This window comes from Rhamphochromis sp. 'chilingali', assembly GCF_963969265.1.
Source record: "Rhamphochromis sp. 'chilingali' genome assembly, chromosome: 12".
In the NCBI taxonomy this organism is placed as follows: domain Eukaryota; kingdom Metazoa; phylum Chordata; class Actinopteri; order Cichliformes; family Cichlidae; genus Rhamphochromis; species Rhamphochromis sp. 'chilingali'.
The window spans coordinates 9,691,852-9,709,415 of NC_137939.1; the positions used below are offsets into that span (position 1 = coordinate 9,691,852).

Here is a 17,564-nt window from a genome sequence, read left to right on the forward strand (position 1 = left end):
GTCCCTTTTGAGAATTTTTTTATTTTTTTGTAATCTTTTTGTTGTTGTACAACTCAATATGTCCTGAATTATCAAACTTACACTTACTTCCCCGGTTGTTGGTTTTCTCAAATCATGACTCAGATTGTTTGTGAGGTATAGGGATATTTTAACTCTCCTTTGAACACATTGAGGCAAAGGGAGCGCTGTGATCAGTAGAGGGCAATGTTGTGCTACAGATGCACAGATTTAGGAGTCGAGAGAATGGTAGAGAGAGAAATGTGCATCTTTCTGCATTGTCTCTCACTGTGATCACTCCATTTGAACTCCCTGCCTTCACGGGGAGCCAGTGGTTTCTTCTCATATGTGCAACATTATCAGGCCGACAGATGGGCTTGAGAGAAAAGGCCAAGCTTTGTTCGTGTCCGTGCAACCTCTGTTTCTCTAGGTCTGCAAATGCTATTTGGCATTGCATGCTATAAACTAAGAGTAACATACACACACGCGTGTGTACACACACATGTTTATTCCTCACAATGTTACTAAAAACAGTACCCTTTATACCAGCATACGCATCATCACACACGCATTATTACATGACTTCAAAGAAGTAAAAAGCAGACAGTGCTTCACCGATGGGAAAATATTTAAACATCAGATGTGCAATTCCGCCACTTTTGTTTCTTGAAAAGTTTTTCTCTTAAGAACAAACTACTTTCAAAGTGAAGAATCCCTTATGGTTCAAACTTGAGCTCTGAGTAATGAGTACAAGGCAGCAGACACACTCATCTGCAAAGTGTAAGTTTCTAAAACATACAATAGATTGCCAAATTTAAGCTGTCAGAGCTGTAACAAAGCCACAGTTAAAGCCTCAACCCTTTCTACTTTTCCTTGCTTTCTTAAAGCAGAGACATACTCCAGCAAGGCTTGCTCAGATGAGGGGGGGAAAAAACTTCTCTTTGAAGTCTGGTGTATTTGTTGTGTGCCATGCACAGTGTTTTGCAGTCTGCCACGTATGACTCCACACATGATTCCCAGCCACTCAACCGTGGACATCGAGCTGTCACATACGTCTTTTCGGAAAAATGTGACATGATCTAACTCTCATGTCCACTTTTCATGTCACTCCGTGAGAAGAGAAGAGCTTAACATAAATTATGTTCATCCCTGGTAATTTTAGCTGTTTTAGGTTGAATACAAGGAAACATCTGTAATGGTATTATTCCACTGATTCATTTCAGTTTACCAGACTTTTTCTCTGATGATGGATTGCATGGCCTGTATGTTGGTAACCATACCAGTTTATGTATATTTTATTCATATAGCAAGAAATATATGCACTTAGCTGCCACTTAATTAGGTACACCTTGATAGTGCTGGGTTGTACCTCCTTTTGCCTTCATAACTGTCCAAATTCTTAGTGTCATGGACTTAACTAGGTGCTGGAAATATTTATTTGTGATATTGATCCATATTGACGTGACCTGTTCCACCACATCCCAGTGGTGCTCTGTTGGATTGGGAGCTGATGACTGTGGAGGCCATTTGACTACCAGCGAACTCACTGTAATGTTAAAGTAGCCGGTTTTAAATGATTTAAGCTATGTGACATGGTGTGTTAGCTGACAGTAGTTGCACCTGGTGTGGCCTTCTGCTGCTCTAGACTCTCTGTTTCAAGGTTCAGTGTGTTTAGAGAAGCTCTTCTGCAAGCCTTGGTTGTAACAAGTGATTATTTCCTAACCTCCAGGTGAAAATCACATCAACAAGAGAGCTGCTGGTCACTTAATCCCTTTAAGTCTCTCTCTTCTCCATTCTGATGCTTGGTTTGAACTTCAGAAAGCCATTTCGACCATTTCTGCATGCCTAACAGCACAGAGTTGCTGCCATGTGATTCGCCGATTAGATAATTGTTTGTTGCAGTTGAACGGGTTTACCTGATAAAGAGGCCAGTGAGTGTATATTTTTCAAATGCAATTCCATTAAAAAATATATATCCTGACTGACTAAAAAAGAAAAACCCAAAACCGTCACACGGTGATAGGTATAATTGATGTTAGTATCTGTACTGGCTTTTATATTGAATTGATATTCATCCATAATTCTGTAAATAGAAGCCTTTCTAAAAGGAGGCTATATCTATGCCACAGCAACTATTGCATTTACTGTGTTTTTCATTTACTTTGTTAAAGTTAGCCCACATGTTTTACCCTCTTTGCTCTAACTATAGTCCACAGATTGTAAACAAAGTTAGAGTGACTGGGAGAAAACATTAATTACACAGTAGGCAGTCTGAAAATGCCTAAAGTTAAAAGACTTAAATGACTCAGTGGTGTCCATATACTGATGAGAGGATGACAGCTCTGGAGCAGTATTTTAGCGCTAATATAATCATCAGTTGATAAGTCTATAAGTAAGTAAGTACATTTTATTTATATAGTGAATTTGAAATTGAAGTACAGTAAAAAATAAAAGGGTTCCTAAAAATTCATGGTACACACTATTTACATAAAGTACCACAACAACAACAATAACTTGTGCTTCAGCCACAGTTCCAAAGATTAGCATTTTCTAAAAGGTTGACAAAAAAGGTATATATTTAGTTTAGATCTGAAGGTTGGAGGTCACATGGGAGGAGTACCAACTCCTTTTAAAATGAATTTCAGCAGCACTCAAGAGTGGTTGGTAAGCAGTCCTTAATGATTTTGAGGGAGAATGTGGACATAGCTGTTTTAATAAAAAAAAAAAAAGAGTTAAAAGTGCCCAAGTTATTCATCAAGCTCTCAGTTAATAGTGGAGGAACAAACAATATGTCCTCTGTTTTGAACTTAGTTAACTGTATGAAACTGTAAGCCATCTATTTTTTAATATCCAAAATGTACTCATTGAGCTGCATTATGGAACAGTGATTTTCAATATTTAAAGGTAAAAACAGATAAATGATATTACAAGATTTTATGTTGGTGGGAGGAACAAGAAAAAAGAAACAGACCCCAAGATTGATCCTTGCAGAACTTCAGATGTCATAACTCGTGATACAGAGGAATATTTTCTAGCGTTAACTGAGAGAGGGTTTTTTTTGTTTTTTTTTTAGAGTGTTCGTGAGTTTTAGAACTTTAGACAAAAATGGTAGATTTGAGAAAGGTGGACAATTACTCAGGACATCCACTTCCAAATGTAATTTCTGTAAGAAAGGTTGGACTACTGTGTGCTTAATACATACCATTTCAGTATATAGGACCATAAAAATATGATATTATATAGCATAATAAAATTTTATCTGGTGTTAACAAACAGCAGATACAATTTTTAACTCACAGCATGAATCTTTTTAACAGATTTTATGCTTTTCACGTTTAATTTCATGGTGTTTTGTCCCTACTGTGTGGAGATGCCCTTAAATTGCCAGCACTTAATTGAGAAAGCACTTGCCTCATAAATGCAGAGTGAGCATTTTAATTTTAGGCCTGTCTTGATGGCAAATTGGTATTGATTGGTTTTTGTCCACTCAATTCATACATGAATCTGGCTACAAATTCATTTAATGTAAATTTGCAAAACAAAAACAGAACAAATAATGAATTGCTAAATTCATTTTTGCAGCAATAACACTTAAAGTAAAAATAAACACCAATATATGCAATGAAAAGTAAGCCCATAAACCAAACAGAATCAAACATGCCACTGTTTCTGCCCCTACAAATGTCCACAGATTGGTAAAACTTCTCACTAGATCACTCTATAATGAGTTATGGCAACATACTATTGACTACTACTGTCCTATGTTTAGAATAAAGCATTTTTTAGAAATAACACAATTATGGCTCCTAAGATGCATCTGGTGTATATCTAAAAATAGACCATAACTTGCACTAGTTTTAGATTTTATTAAACCAAAACAAGCTCTGCTGGGCCAAAGAAAAAATATCCATCTAGTATTGGTATTGCAGACAGGAAGCTGAAGCAGACATGTTAATTACAAGACAGCAGAGTGTAATTTACTCTTACTAATGGGCAGTAAAATGCATTGCTGGGAAAAAACTCACACTGGAAGAAGACTTTAAAATTCATATATTTAATAAATAACTTGCAAAATAACCTTGAAAAATCACTGAAATAAACATGCAGCATACTCTGTTATGACAATTAGCAGTCAGTTATGTTTCATTCGCAGCTCAGTGGGCAAATGATAGAAGTTTAGCACAGTATAGTAGGAACCTAAATGCTTTCCTTGTTATTGTTTTTTCTTTCTTTTTTTTCAAACCCAAATTGTTTTGATCCTGAATTAAATTGTGGCACCAATAATTAAATTGGGAGGTTGCAAAATACTTTACGCTAGTGCTGTTGAAGGAGGTTCATAAGTTAAGAGGATCACTAAAGCATTGGCAAATTATCTTGAGGGGCATTTGAGTGTCTTTATAGAATTTTATGTTGAGGTGTTTGATACCTATTAAGTATTTTCCACTTAAAACCAAAAATGTGAATCTCATAGTGGTTTTCAATGGGATCACTAAAGCCACCCTTGATATTTTTCTGTGTGGGCCAAATAGTCTAACCTGAAGTTCAGACGGACAATGCCATTGCTCTTATGCTAAAGGCACATAGCTGAAAATTTACCCAAAGTCATTATCACATGCATTTAGAAAAAAAAAAGTGGACACACTACTTGGTTTTTTGTTGTTGTTTGGTTTTTTTTTTTTAAACAATTTGGCAAGGCTATACTTTATTTAATGAACCTTTTCAATTAATAAATGAGAAAGTAAATGTGTGGGTGGTGTCTGCTTTAATGGTGCAATTATCACCTTTATTTTCTATGCTTGGCATTCACTTAAAGCCCATGAGCTCGTCATCTTGTATTTTTATGCAACTGCCCTAACCAGAGAGGTTTTATTGAGTTTAGAGGTCTGCTGCTGGCATGTAGATGGCCTAAAGAAGTAATGAAAAACTTTTTCCTTGATAGATATTTTGCTATTGCTTCAGTGGTTTTGAATATTCAGTCGACTACACATAGGTATTAAACTGAGAAGTTGGTTGCAAGACATTTATACATCACCTTTTGACTGCACCATTAAAGGCACTTCAATCAGTTTATATTATAAACAGCTTTATTACTGTGTTATTGTGTTTTTAACTTCTTTAATAATTTCTTTAGGACAGATACTGCCATTTTTCAAAGACAAGAAGCTGGCTGTTCTAGGAGTTCAGTGTTTCTAATTTCTGTCTTTTGATATTTAAAAAAAAGAATATCAGTAGATGCTTACAATGGTTAACACATTCACTTGGTAAGTGAAAGGTTGCTGGTTCCATTCCAGCTGGAGACATGTATCCCATGTTGGGTTGCTTGAAGAAGGATGTCCGGAGCTACCTCCTGTGGTGACCCCTTGTGGCAAGAGAGTAGCTTAAAATAGCTCTACTATGCGCTATCTACAGTGCACAGGAATGTTTGGGGAAAATAGTATCACTTTGAATTGATTTTTAAAGCCAATTCTGCTTTTTTGGGTTGGTTTTTTTTTTTGTTTTGTTAAGGATGTGCTTGAGAGCGACTATATTAAGTCAAAGTGTTGATGAGTTGAGTTGCATTCTTGGTTCTTTCTCTTTGTTGCTGGAAATATAACTACATCTGCTATATATTGAAATGAATTCCTTTTAAGAATGTTTGCTTCCCCAGAATGACTCAAAAGAGAGCTCAGATAATGACTAGCTGTACAACACATATGTGGGTCTTGCTATGTCCTGTCTTCCCTTCTTTGTTTGCTTTTTATAGGGTATGGCACCTTCTCAAGTCAAAGTAGAAGGCTAATGAAAACCCTCTGTCTGAAAAGCTATATGATTGATGGATAAAGAAGCTGCCATGGCAGCATAGACAGTCCTTCAGCTTACCTCTGTGCTTAATTCCTTCTCCCGACTGGCATTCCACACTAAAAGATATACACTTCAATTATACATGGGGACGGTGGGGGCACAGGCTGCTCTGCCTTGCCTGAGAACTGATCAATATTTCAGCTCCAAGGGGACCAAACATCTAGCGGAGCAGCTGCTGCTTAACAGCTTTACACAGTAGAGTGGCACACCCAGTAATATGCAGCTATATACTGTGGGTGTGTGTATGTGTGATCGTGGGATTTCAAGGGCCGCAAGAACTACTGCCGAGGTGACAGTAGGGAGAGATGAGAGCCTTGAGGAGGTTTTAGGTGTGTGTGTGTGTGTGGCTGCTTTCTACTGTGTGTGCTGTGTATTGACTTGATTCTTACTTGACTGTTCTTTCTCCATCCCTATCTCATTTCTCTTTCTGTCACTCCCTCTTTTCCCTCCACAGACAAACACACATACACACAGAGCTCGTCCCTATAATTCGGCTATCAGCGCTCCCCGGGGTCTGCACTGCCTCTGTGTGTGTGTTCAGACAGAAGAAAAGAAAGAGAATCTGTCTGTCTCATACTTTGTTGTTTCAGGCTTAGACATGTCAATTCAATCTTTACCTATTTGTATCTGAAGTCTGGCAGACTTCCTCTATTTTCTTTCATTGTTTTATATTTCCTGCATTCCTTCTGTATTGTGATGCATTTCCAGGATTCAGACAGTGCCCACAGTTTGTTTGCGAGGCATTTCAGACAGGATTTACAAAATGTCAGGAGACCAAAACATGGGTGACAAGCTAAGACTTAGAGCGAGTGCTGAGATCTGTTGCTGGCGAAGCTGGGATGTTGTAGAATTTTGTCGGAGTTTGAGACAAAGCTGCAAACAGAGGCAGACAAACCGAAGTAGCTGAAGTCAGAAAATGATTGTGAATGTTGTGCTGATCATGAGGAATCATGAGAAAACTGGCCTAGGAGAGTTCAGGCTGTGTTCGAGAATAAAGGTGGTCATACCAAATATTGCCATTCAAGCTCCACCATTTATGGTTGCACATTTCAATGAATTGCTGCAACTATTTCCCACTTTCTTAACAACAGAACTGAGGGGTGGTTTAAGACTTTTTCACAGTAGTGTAAGAAACATATCCAGAAATCCAGGCCAAAACTTCAACATTTCTTGATATTTCATTCACCATTTGAATAATGTGATTGGTTACAGTTATGTGTATGTGATTTAGTGCTGCAAGATGGTAGACATAGACAACATAGCACAATAGACATTCTATTACCAGAAGACTTCACATACAATATATTTTACTTTCACATTTTGTTCTCGTTGGATGTCATTTTGAAAGGATTTCATCACTTTAAATTTTACTAAATAAAACTAAAAATAAGAAACCTATCACCAGACACTTTTCTCAAACGTGAATGGTTTATTATTCTAGCATTCCTTATTGACAATTCCTGATAGTGAATTTATAATGAATAAATTCTGATTTAAATCAGAAGCTGTTTGAAGAAAACAATTAAATTCTACATTTTGATCATCCCCACACATTCATATCAACAAAAGTATTTACATTTACTTTCAGTGGACAGAAAGTAAATGTAGTTCTTATTTAGTCTACTTATATTTTAAGTGATTTCACTAGCTGTTAAAGTTTTCTGTAGTAAAATAGCCTAAGATTTTTGAACACTGAGAATTACTGCCCTGTGAAAGTTCTTGCTGGATAGAAATCGCATCACTGTCACCTCATTCCTCAGAGGGATTCCACATAATTGGGCTATTTCTCCAGTAATTGCTGCAGTCCTCTTTGCCTGATAGCTCGGCTTTTGCCTGTCCTTCACTTGTTTTTTTTCCCTCTCTTTTTTGTCCTTATAACATATCAAACCTCTTTTTTTAAACAACTTCAGCCACATTACACATCTCCTGGGATGCAGCATTTATTACCACTGTGAATGCAATCCAAGCCGGCCCCCCCTTCACTTAAACCCATCGCCGAAGTGATAGAAAAAAAAACACATTTTCTCATCAGCTCCAGCTTTAGGCTCTCGCTTGCTGCATCCTCTGTCTTCAGTGTTCCAAAAAGAACTTTTCTTTATAAAGAATAGAACATAACAAATTTATTAGGCCGCCTGTCATGAAAACAGTAAGGCACAAATATTTAACAAAATCTATCAAAACCTTGTTTAAAACTAAAAATTCATGGATAAAAATGTCATTTTGATTAAAGAGCTCGCACCTACTGTTGGATTAAACATTACAGACATAACAGACTCCATCCATTCTCTTCCGCTTATCCTTGTCAGGGTTGTGGGGTGCCTGGAGCCTATCCTAGTTTCTTAGGGCGAGAGGCAGGGTATGCCCTGGACAGGTTGCCAGTCTGTCGCAGGGCTAACACATAGAGAAAGCAACCATTGGCACCCACATTCAAACCTATGGGTAATTTAGAGTTACCAATTAACCTATCCCTACTAACTGCATGCCTTTGGAATGTGGGAGGAAGCATGTGTGCCTGAAAAAACCCCACGCAAACACAGGGAGAACATGCAAACTCCACAGATGATTTAGTTAATTACCAATATTGATATAAACCTTACATTGGGTGATGATTTAATAAACTCTTTAAGAACTATGTAAATTTTCAAAAGCTTATTTTGGCAAAGGTAAGAGTATAAGTGCTAGTCATTTATTCAATTCCACATTTATCCAGGAACAAAAACCACTGCAGCTGGATTCGGTGATCGTTTTTCATAACATGATTAAGATCATTTCTGTGCTGGAGCCCAGTGTGCTTCACATAGATGATCGTTTTCTGACAAGGAAGAATGATGGCTGACATATCTGTCCTGTTGATACTCAACAGACTTTGGACCTGTGAGGACCTCTTGTTGAAAGTGTTTTTTGTCTGTCACACATATACATACCAGTCTTACCAGCCCAGAAACGATCAGTGACATTTATTACTGGCCATAAGGAAACCCGAAGCTTCTAACACTGTCATTTTCTCTGCCTCTCTATCATCCGCACCACCATCTCTCATCTCTCCTATGCTAGCGACAGTTATAGAATTTCATACCAAGAGGATTTGTGATGCTCACACCCGCTGGTTCTGTGCCTGTAAAATGATGTGCTGCGTTTCTCTTGCTTTTGCGCTCTCTTTCTCCTGCTCCCTCTCTTCCCTCTACCTCAAGGCGTTGGCTATGCTGCCAAAACTTGTATCAAAGCACTACAGCTAAGAATCTCCCTGAGCACATGTGCTTGCTTAACTTCATAAATCTTCATGAGCTGAGTTGTATGACTTTGAGTTCAACAGGGAAAGTCCAAGGGTAATAGCACATGGTATACAGCACATCTACTTGTACATCTAGAGTTTAGGGTTAAATGTATATGTGTGCTAGCTTACTGCATTGCCTAGTTGTGATTCATTGTACTTTGCTTTTATTGTGTTTTAGCTATAACAATGACTTTTAGTCAGCTTAGCTACCTACAGGTACATGCATTACATGTAAATAACACAGGCATGCAGACATAGGGAACTGGCTGGTTAGCTAAATCCCAGGTAGCTTACACTTTTGTTCCCAGGCTCCTAGCCAATGTGTGGGCTAAATGGAAATGCCCTGTTTGCTTTTCTTTTGGGAAGCCTCCAATGGTTGAACAACAGGTCGATGTCAATTATACTCCAGTTGCTCTGGACCTCTGTTTGCAAAACCAATGCTCATTTGTAGCCTTTTTCTTTTGTGCATTGCCCATGGAATTCCTCTTAGTGCTTGCCTCAGTAGAACAGTTGAATGACCACCTCAGGGGGGCAAGAAGAATTAGCTTTAGCTTTTATACTCTGACAATGCAAAGACAGGATCATAAATGTGTCACTAGTGCCTATTCAGCTTCTTTAAATATAAACATATCCCATAATATAGCAATTCATGTTGCTTGTTCTGTGTTTTCTTCTATAGCCTTAAATCTCACATCATCAGTCTTTCATGGTTTCATTTGCCTCTTCTCTTTCACCCACAAAGAGGTCCCAGAAAACCTCCCCAGAAGCTGCAGACAAGCTTGTTGTTAGCAGTGACAGTGACTTCCAGCCACATGCCTCTGCGCTGATGATGTTTTAATGTCATCCCGTTTCTGTTCTTCCCTCTTTACTCAAGTTATGGGCATTGAATATTTACCCCTGTGAGAATCGATTACTGCTCTGTTGACGGTTGCCGCAGAGTATAACCTCTCATTAGAGCCGACATATGCTGCGCCTGGCGTTGCTGCCGATGCAAGCTGTTTTTTCAATGACATCTCCCAGTGTTCCCATGGCGTTGTGAGCAAGATCTTACAACACTGCCTTGAAGTGAAAGTTGTGGGGAAAGAACTGCTATTATGTTGGATGGTAGATAGTACAAACTTAGAGATGTGGCAGTGTAATTGCTGGTTGGAACATAATACACATATATATCCATATATGGGGCTGAACATACAGAGTTCAAATTTGTCCTTTTTAAGTTTTGATAAAGTAAAGGCCATAGCCTCCAGTACAACTGGCCGATTGGTTGCTCGGTATACTTGTCCAAGTTCTATTGGTATTTGCCACTGCTACCTTTGTAAGGAGTAAAGGAGCAAGTGAGCTTCTGTGGAAAAACAAGTCACTATTTGGCCCACCCTGACAGAGATGGCTGTGTTTTTATTCAAAGTGATGGACAGAAGGTTGAGTGTAAACGCTTTGTCGTATGTTTTGTTTCATATTGTGACACATTTTTTTCTGCTGGCAGTGTCAAGACTGCACGAAGACCGGTTCAACCCCCAGACTGCTACGATAGCAGCGTGCTCATATAATACATGCAGTGGTTATGTGGTTTAGTATTCTCTTGCTGAAATATACAACACTTTACCTGAAAAATATTTTGTCTGGATGGGAGCACATGCTGTATAAATCCCTCAGCATTGATGATGCCTTTCCAGATATGCCCAAATGTGCTACTGATCTTGCCTGAGCTTGCCATTCAAAACAAGCTAATATTTTTCTTAAAATCATACATTTTCTCAGTTCAAACACTTGATATGTTTTCTATGTTCTACTGTAAATAAAATTTGGGTTTATAAGATTTTCAAGTCTTTGTCTTTTGTTTTTATATACATTTTATACAGTGTTTGGACTTTGGCTCTGTTCAGAAACAGTCCATCCAGCCATCACTATTATTATGCAATACATGGTTGCGGAGCTGTCTTGGGGCAGGAGGCAGGGTAAATTGTGGACAGTTTGCCAATCTGTTGCTCGGCTAATGTACAGAGACCGATAACCATACAGTCTCAAGGGCCATTTAAAATTACCAGTTAACCTAACATGGATGTCTTTGAGCTGTGTGAGGAAGGCAGAGTATCTGGGGAGAACTTATTAGGAACTATTAGAACTATTAGGAGACAGTACTAACTATCACACCGTTATTGTATGAAGAGTAATTGTTATATTATTATTGATTATTGATGGTAAACGTATCTCCTGTAAGCAAGTGATAATAGAGGCAGGATCTTAACAACACAGACGAGCGAAGAACGCTCCACCTGTGAATTTGTACTAGAAAATGACCTAAATAAGACTCAGTATAGCTACAGCAGTATCAGTCAGAACACTTGTTATTATTTTATCTTTAGTTGAGCTTGTCTGTTTCAAAATGTTCAGTCACGGCTGTTCTTTTTAGCTCTGACTACATTTCGTCTGTAAATCTGAATAATTGCAAATTGAATATGGGAGCTATTTGCTCTATGGGGACATGAAGTGGGATTTTTTTTGTTCCAGAGACTGGACTGAAATCAATTTGGAGTTGTATCAAAGCATTGGAGCGTATGAAAAAGGAATTCAAGCTTGAACTGGAAATTCATCATGAACAATGTCCATATTTGGATTGCTTTTAGACTGGGGACTGCGTCTTTAACCGCAATGCAGATTCTACAGTATCACGGTGGGAGGGAACTTGGGTGAACATGATAGAATATGCCCCCCCCCCAAAAAAAAACCCCAAAATGTCTTGTTATACAACTTGGGGATAGGTTCAAAAGAAGTTCGTTCAAAAATGAGGCTTTGATTTGGGAGTTAAGGTTGGAAATAAATAAACTGAGTGAAAGTAAAGTTTTCAGTCCATGAATACTGAATGACATGCATCTAGGGATGTGGGATATTTTTACTTTCTCAGCTCAGCCAGTGTTTGTTGTTGCTAAAATATCTGTCTGAATTCCAGCTCAGCAAACAGAGTAAATGCTCAGTGAGGAAATGTACACCATCATTTCTGAGAATAAGGGAGGATTTGGATTAAAACAGATTGAGTATTTTAAAATTTAATACAAGTTTCTCTAAAATTCTTCATTGGAAGCTTGTTGATCAAAATGATTTCCTCAACAGTTCTCAGCTTCTATGTTTAGGCTTTGAACAAAGGGAAATATGTCATTGTTGAATTTCTTCCAACAGGGAGTTTCTTTTTTAGCAGAGACACCAGTTTGTGAACCACACTATTCTGTAAGTGTCAGCTTCCTTGTTGATGAGGCAAAGACTAGTGGGTGTAGATACAAGCAGACAAATAACTAAACCAAACCATACGAGTACCTTTACTTCCCATGTTTTACATTTGTATTCACCATTCACCAGTGTTTGTATTTTGAAAAGAAGTCATTTAAACTCACCGTGCATAGAGATAAAAGCGATGTGGCCGAAATAGGAATGCCTCAGAGGCTTTGAATTTGAATAAATGGCTCAATAAATGGCTCAGTGGTGGCTGATAGCTGGGTCTAAAGATGAACAGGGTCTGCCTCAGTAGGCTGGGAGAAATTGGTTCTATATTTCAAGATAGCTCATGTCTACTTATACCGTTTTGTTTTTTTTTCCTTTTGATGCCGTCATGTTCTTCTCTATGGTTTTGAAAAACAACAGGCTTTATTGTGCTCAGGGACGAATGGATCAGAGAGAATTTGTGGGCCTCTTTATCTTATTCAGGCCTTTGTGCATGTAAATCAGTGTGGCTCTGCTGTAGGTAGGCTGTTATTTCGAATTTGAATGACTGTCCCTTCTGAACTAGTTAAATAAAAAAAAAAACCAAGGTCATCCTCACCTGCATAATCCTATGGTTTCTTTATCAGTGGACATTCCCTCCTCTTGAATGTTAGATTTGCCAATCAGGTATTCTGGTCAGGATGTTTGGCTCATTCTTTTTAGAGACCTGCAATATGGAGACTGACACAGATGTGCTTGGAGTGACCACAGAGAATCCGAAGATGGTAAATGGTAGAAATTTTGAAGTCTTTTTAAAATAAAGAAAAACATCTAACAAGATGTATGCTATCGTGATTGGAACGAAGACAAGCAATCTGTTACAATTACAAAGCAATTAAATAAATCAAAGAAATATGCTTGTGAGCAACCTGTACAGCTGTTGCTGTTTTCCTGTCAATATTATTCAAGAATGAAGCTTGATTGCATGTTGACGTATTTATTCTGTGTACCATGTTTCGGGCTTGCTGGCTTGTTTGTTTGTTTCTTTCTCTTTGTACTTATGTACCTTTTATTTCCTACCATATGAAGTGGCTATTAATAGCCACATTGATTTCATTCACAGTGATCTGAAGTGAATGCATACCAGGTGCACACTAAATATCTCTGCACTGTGTGTTTTATGTGGTATGGTATTTTTTTCACTGTTTTTTAAATGAATTAATGACCTGGGGAGAGGGAAGCCATGTGCCTTTAAAAAATCCTAGTCAGAACAACTATGTGTAGAATTTCTGTGTAGTCATGGCAACTTTCAATTTGTTTTAATGGTGTACTTTTGTAAGGTGGTAAATCAGTTTCTTGTTTTTAGCTGTTTATTCTCAGTGTCCCCGGGATCCTGGTTTCGTAGTCCAAATAGTAAATGTGTATTTTGTTCCTAGTTTGATTATCCTTGTACTGCAGTAACTCAAATGACAGCAACATTTGATGCTTCAAGCTGAAGTAGGTACCAGGGGATTGTACACCATCTGTACTTGTTTATAGGTCATTTCCCTGAAATGATTTTCAACATACGCACACAGTTTAATGGCTATATGTCATATAAACCTTCTTGAGCTTAGTACTGTCTGCATTATGCTTTCAATTTGTGCTAAATATGGAACATACATCTAAAAACATGTATTAAAATTGCTTGCTTGCCTAGTTATTGTTCTCATTGTTCTGTTACTTGTTACACTTATTACATTAATATTCGTAACCTGTTATTTTGTAAAATACATTTTTAAAGCAAATGTTTATTAATATAGTGTTAATGTAAACACTAATTTGCATACAGTGTTTAGTGTAATTTACTTTAAAACCATGTGCTGAGTCATGAAGTATAAGGAGGACGAAAGATGTTGGGGTACCTTTCACCTGTAGATGCAACTCTTCATCAGCTAAGTGATTTGAAAGTTTTGTTGTCTTCTTTAAGCAGTACAGTTTAGATCCCAGATGTCTGTGATTGACAGGTTGCTGCCTTTGTACCGTGTTATATAGAAATTTACACCTTGGATGCCACACATAGGTTAAAAAAACTATTAAACAAAGCAAGATGATGATGGCCAACACGTAAGAGGAGGCAAAACCAGGTTTCCACAAATCATTGGTCCTGTTATTTTCATTTTGGCTTAATTTCGGATCTTGTTTTACTCCTTGTGTTTCTTTTTCTAGGTACTGTATGTCCATACCTCTTTGACTTTACCCAGCACACTGTTGGTTCTGGAGTTGGTGTCATTATCACCCAGACCAGACTGCTCTCACCAGGCTCTGGGACGAGGCTTTACTGTCCTGGAGCTTTTCACCAACAGGCCAGACACCCCAGCTGCTGATGGGGAGAGAAGGTGATTAGTCCATTCTTAATTCCTCTGCCGAAGGATTAATGAACTTTCTCATGAAGAGATTATTAAAGAGCAGGTGTATTTAGAGTGAAAGAGTTTCTGCCAGAATATTATCCAGGGACTTAGAGTTCACCTAGTTTGCTTGGTCTTTCAAATTTTTAGATCAGTATTCATGTGTAACATATAGATATGGCTTTTTACTCCATGTAGACCTACTATTGTGTGTAAGGTGTTTAAATCAACTAGGGTTTGCTATGTTGGTAAGTACAGTGGAACCCTGACTTACGAAATTAATTCGTTCCTGAGGGTCTTTCGTAAGTCGAAAATTTTCGTAAGTCAAAGCACCCATCGCGCCTTTTGAGTGAACGATAGGCTATAGGCTAATTGCTAACTGCAACAACAATGCATCGTTCAAGTGGAACAGCGAAGCGCAATTACGAAAGCCAAGGGGGTTGTCACATGATTCGGAAGGCATTGTGGGCATTGTAGGCATTGTAGGCATTCTGGGCTCAGCCAATCAGAGCCAGCGGATTTCATTACGCTGGCATTTTGCCGTAACACAGGCAGAAATATTGCCGTTAAGTGCCTTCATAACTTGAATTTTTCATTAAATGGGGTATTCGTAAGTCTGGGTTCCACTGTAGTAGAATTATATGTAGCCTGTGTGTTTTTGTTATGTGGGGATCTATAGGAGTTTTCTTTATGTGTGAAGTCATGGGTGTTGGTGTTATTTTACGTCCTAGGCTGAATCTACATCACGGATCACCAAGAGCCTTGCTTCACCCTCTAATAAAGGACGCTGTTGACTGTAAGAATACTTTATTCATACTATCTATTTATCAGGTGTATTCACTTTAGGTATTTTTCACTAGAGTACTCTGGCATGAAAGCTGCTAGGACCACAGTGCATGTGGTCTTTAGCAGTATTTACTTCCAGGCCAGCGAATCTACCTGTATTTGACATAAAACTTTGACGCCCGCTTAATTTTTAGCTGGGGTTTGGGTTAGAGAAACGGCTGTCAACCAAATGTTTTGAGCTGAACAGTTTTGAACTTTGCTACATTACAAAAATGTGAGCTGTTCAAAAAGTGCGTTATACCTGTGATTCATTTGCTGCTCATACTATCTGAAGGGATTATGTCATCAGGTGTAACCTTTGGAAAGGTTACCGTTATTGTAGTGGTGACCTGTTCTGTCAGTTTTTTCTTTGTACAGAGTCAATCTGCATAAATCTAACTCACAAAACTAAATGCTCTGTACTATGAGCTACAAAATTCAGGGAAGCAAAATAAAATAGTTGCAGCAGTTATTTTAGGTCAGCTAAACTGACACAGAGATACTAAAACTTGAATGATGACTAAAGAAGTCTTTGGTGGGGAAAATCAAACAGTTGTTTGCAGTTGGTGCTAGAATAAAAAGTTACAGCTGATAAACAGTATAATAGAGAATGACAGCCAAATGCGAAATAGAGATCAGAGATATAGTAATTATAGTGAGATGATGGGACATCAGGAAGCATTGCGTGGGCCCTCTGCCATGTAAAGTGACGCAAAGATGTGTCATTTGTCAACTAGTATTTTAACTTTTTTTTTTTTAACCAGGTACCATCGCATAAAGATAGCACTTTGGTCAGCTTACATGAAAGAGGGTGTTCAAGAGAGAAAAGGCAGTGACAGATAGCCAGACGTCACACTGTAATGATGATAAAGATTTTTTTATGGCCTCTCAGCGCTTGAATCTTGTTTAAAAATAGTGATCATGACGCAAACTTTCAGAAATATTTTCCATTTGGTCGATCACATCTAAGTGCCACAAAGGTGTGTGTGTAACAAACTAAGAACAAGGGCTAGAAAGAGAGGAACACTTTACAGCAGAGGCAGTAGAGTTATAATAATTAAAAAAATATATACAGTTTTTTTAAGCATGTCATTTTTGACAGATTACAACTCCGAGGTCCATCTACAGTAACATCGAGTAATTGACCTGAATCATTTTCAAGGACAGTGCTCAAGCTGACAGTTGTTTTATTAACATAACATCAAGCGTTACATGGTAGAATCCTCACTCAAAGACTTTAAGTGAGTCTGGGACCATGGGTCACAGAAGGCTGCAGCTGCACCTTTGTGCAAAAGAAGGGCAGCCTCCAGGATTTCCTTCTGGTGAAGCCACTCCTGGCAGGCTTGGAAAGTCCTGTTTTAAGATGCTTTTGCCAACTTTTGATCTTTTCCCCTGGGAGAAATGTTTCCACTTCAAAACTGTTTTAGTGCTAATGGAAAAAGAGACAGATTAAATAAATTGTAGGTACATTATGACATAATTTTTTATAACCCTAACCTTTTTAAAATCGACAAAAAGTCTAACATAACCTGATTCCCGGAGTGGGCATTTCTTAGCGTAGATGATCTAGTCATCAATTTTGCAAATTTATATAGGCTGACAGAGGCATCCCCTACCTGATGTTAGAGAGGAGAGAGGTGTGATGTAACGGGGTTTCTGACACCAGCAGTTGTACCGACCCTAAAGCCTGCTTAAGCCACACATTTGAAGCAGACACCTTCTTCACCTTGAAAATATTTTCCTAGGTAGCACTTGGTCAGTGGATTATTGACTATATGACCTCAATGGCTTTTTTTAAAAGGCCATTTTCCCCCTTTGAGACAAAATGCAGGTTTTCGCTCCCTGGTAAAAGCTGACAGTTTTGGTTATCTGGTTTACCTTAGATTTAGAGTTGTTTTGGATAATTCTTGGGTTTTCTGCTAAAGCACTGGGTTGATCTAGAATTGTCTTTGACTTAAAACCAAGGCTATGAATTACAAAACAGACGTGCCTCACAGTATGAATAACACGGTGCCCAGTGAGAGCCAGAGTTCCTGTCTTGGCTATCA

General features: G+C 38.2%; 1 protein-coding gene across 3 annotated transcripts in view; it reads left to right on the top strand.

Moving 5' to 3' along the window:
* The window catches only part of nphp4 (nephronophthisis 4), a 184,706-nt gene that overhangs the window by 6,865 nt on the left and 160,277 nt on the right, over positions 1–17,564 (top strand). For all 3 annotated transcript variants that reach the window (XM_080899956.1, XM_080899957.1, XM_080899958.1), the window contains exons 3-4: positions 14,513–14,682; positions 15,423–15,487. In XM_080899956.1, the coding sequence (XP_080756082.1) occupies positions 14,513–14,682; positions 15,423–15,487 (235 nt within the window). The remainder of the gene's footprint in view (positions 1–14,512; positions 14,683–15,422; positions 15,488–17,564) is intronic.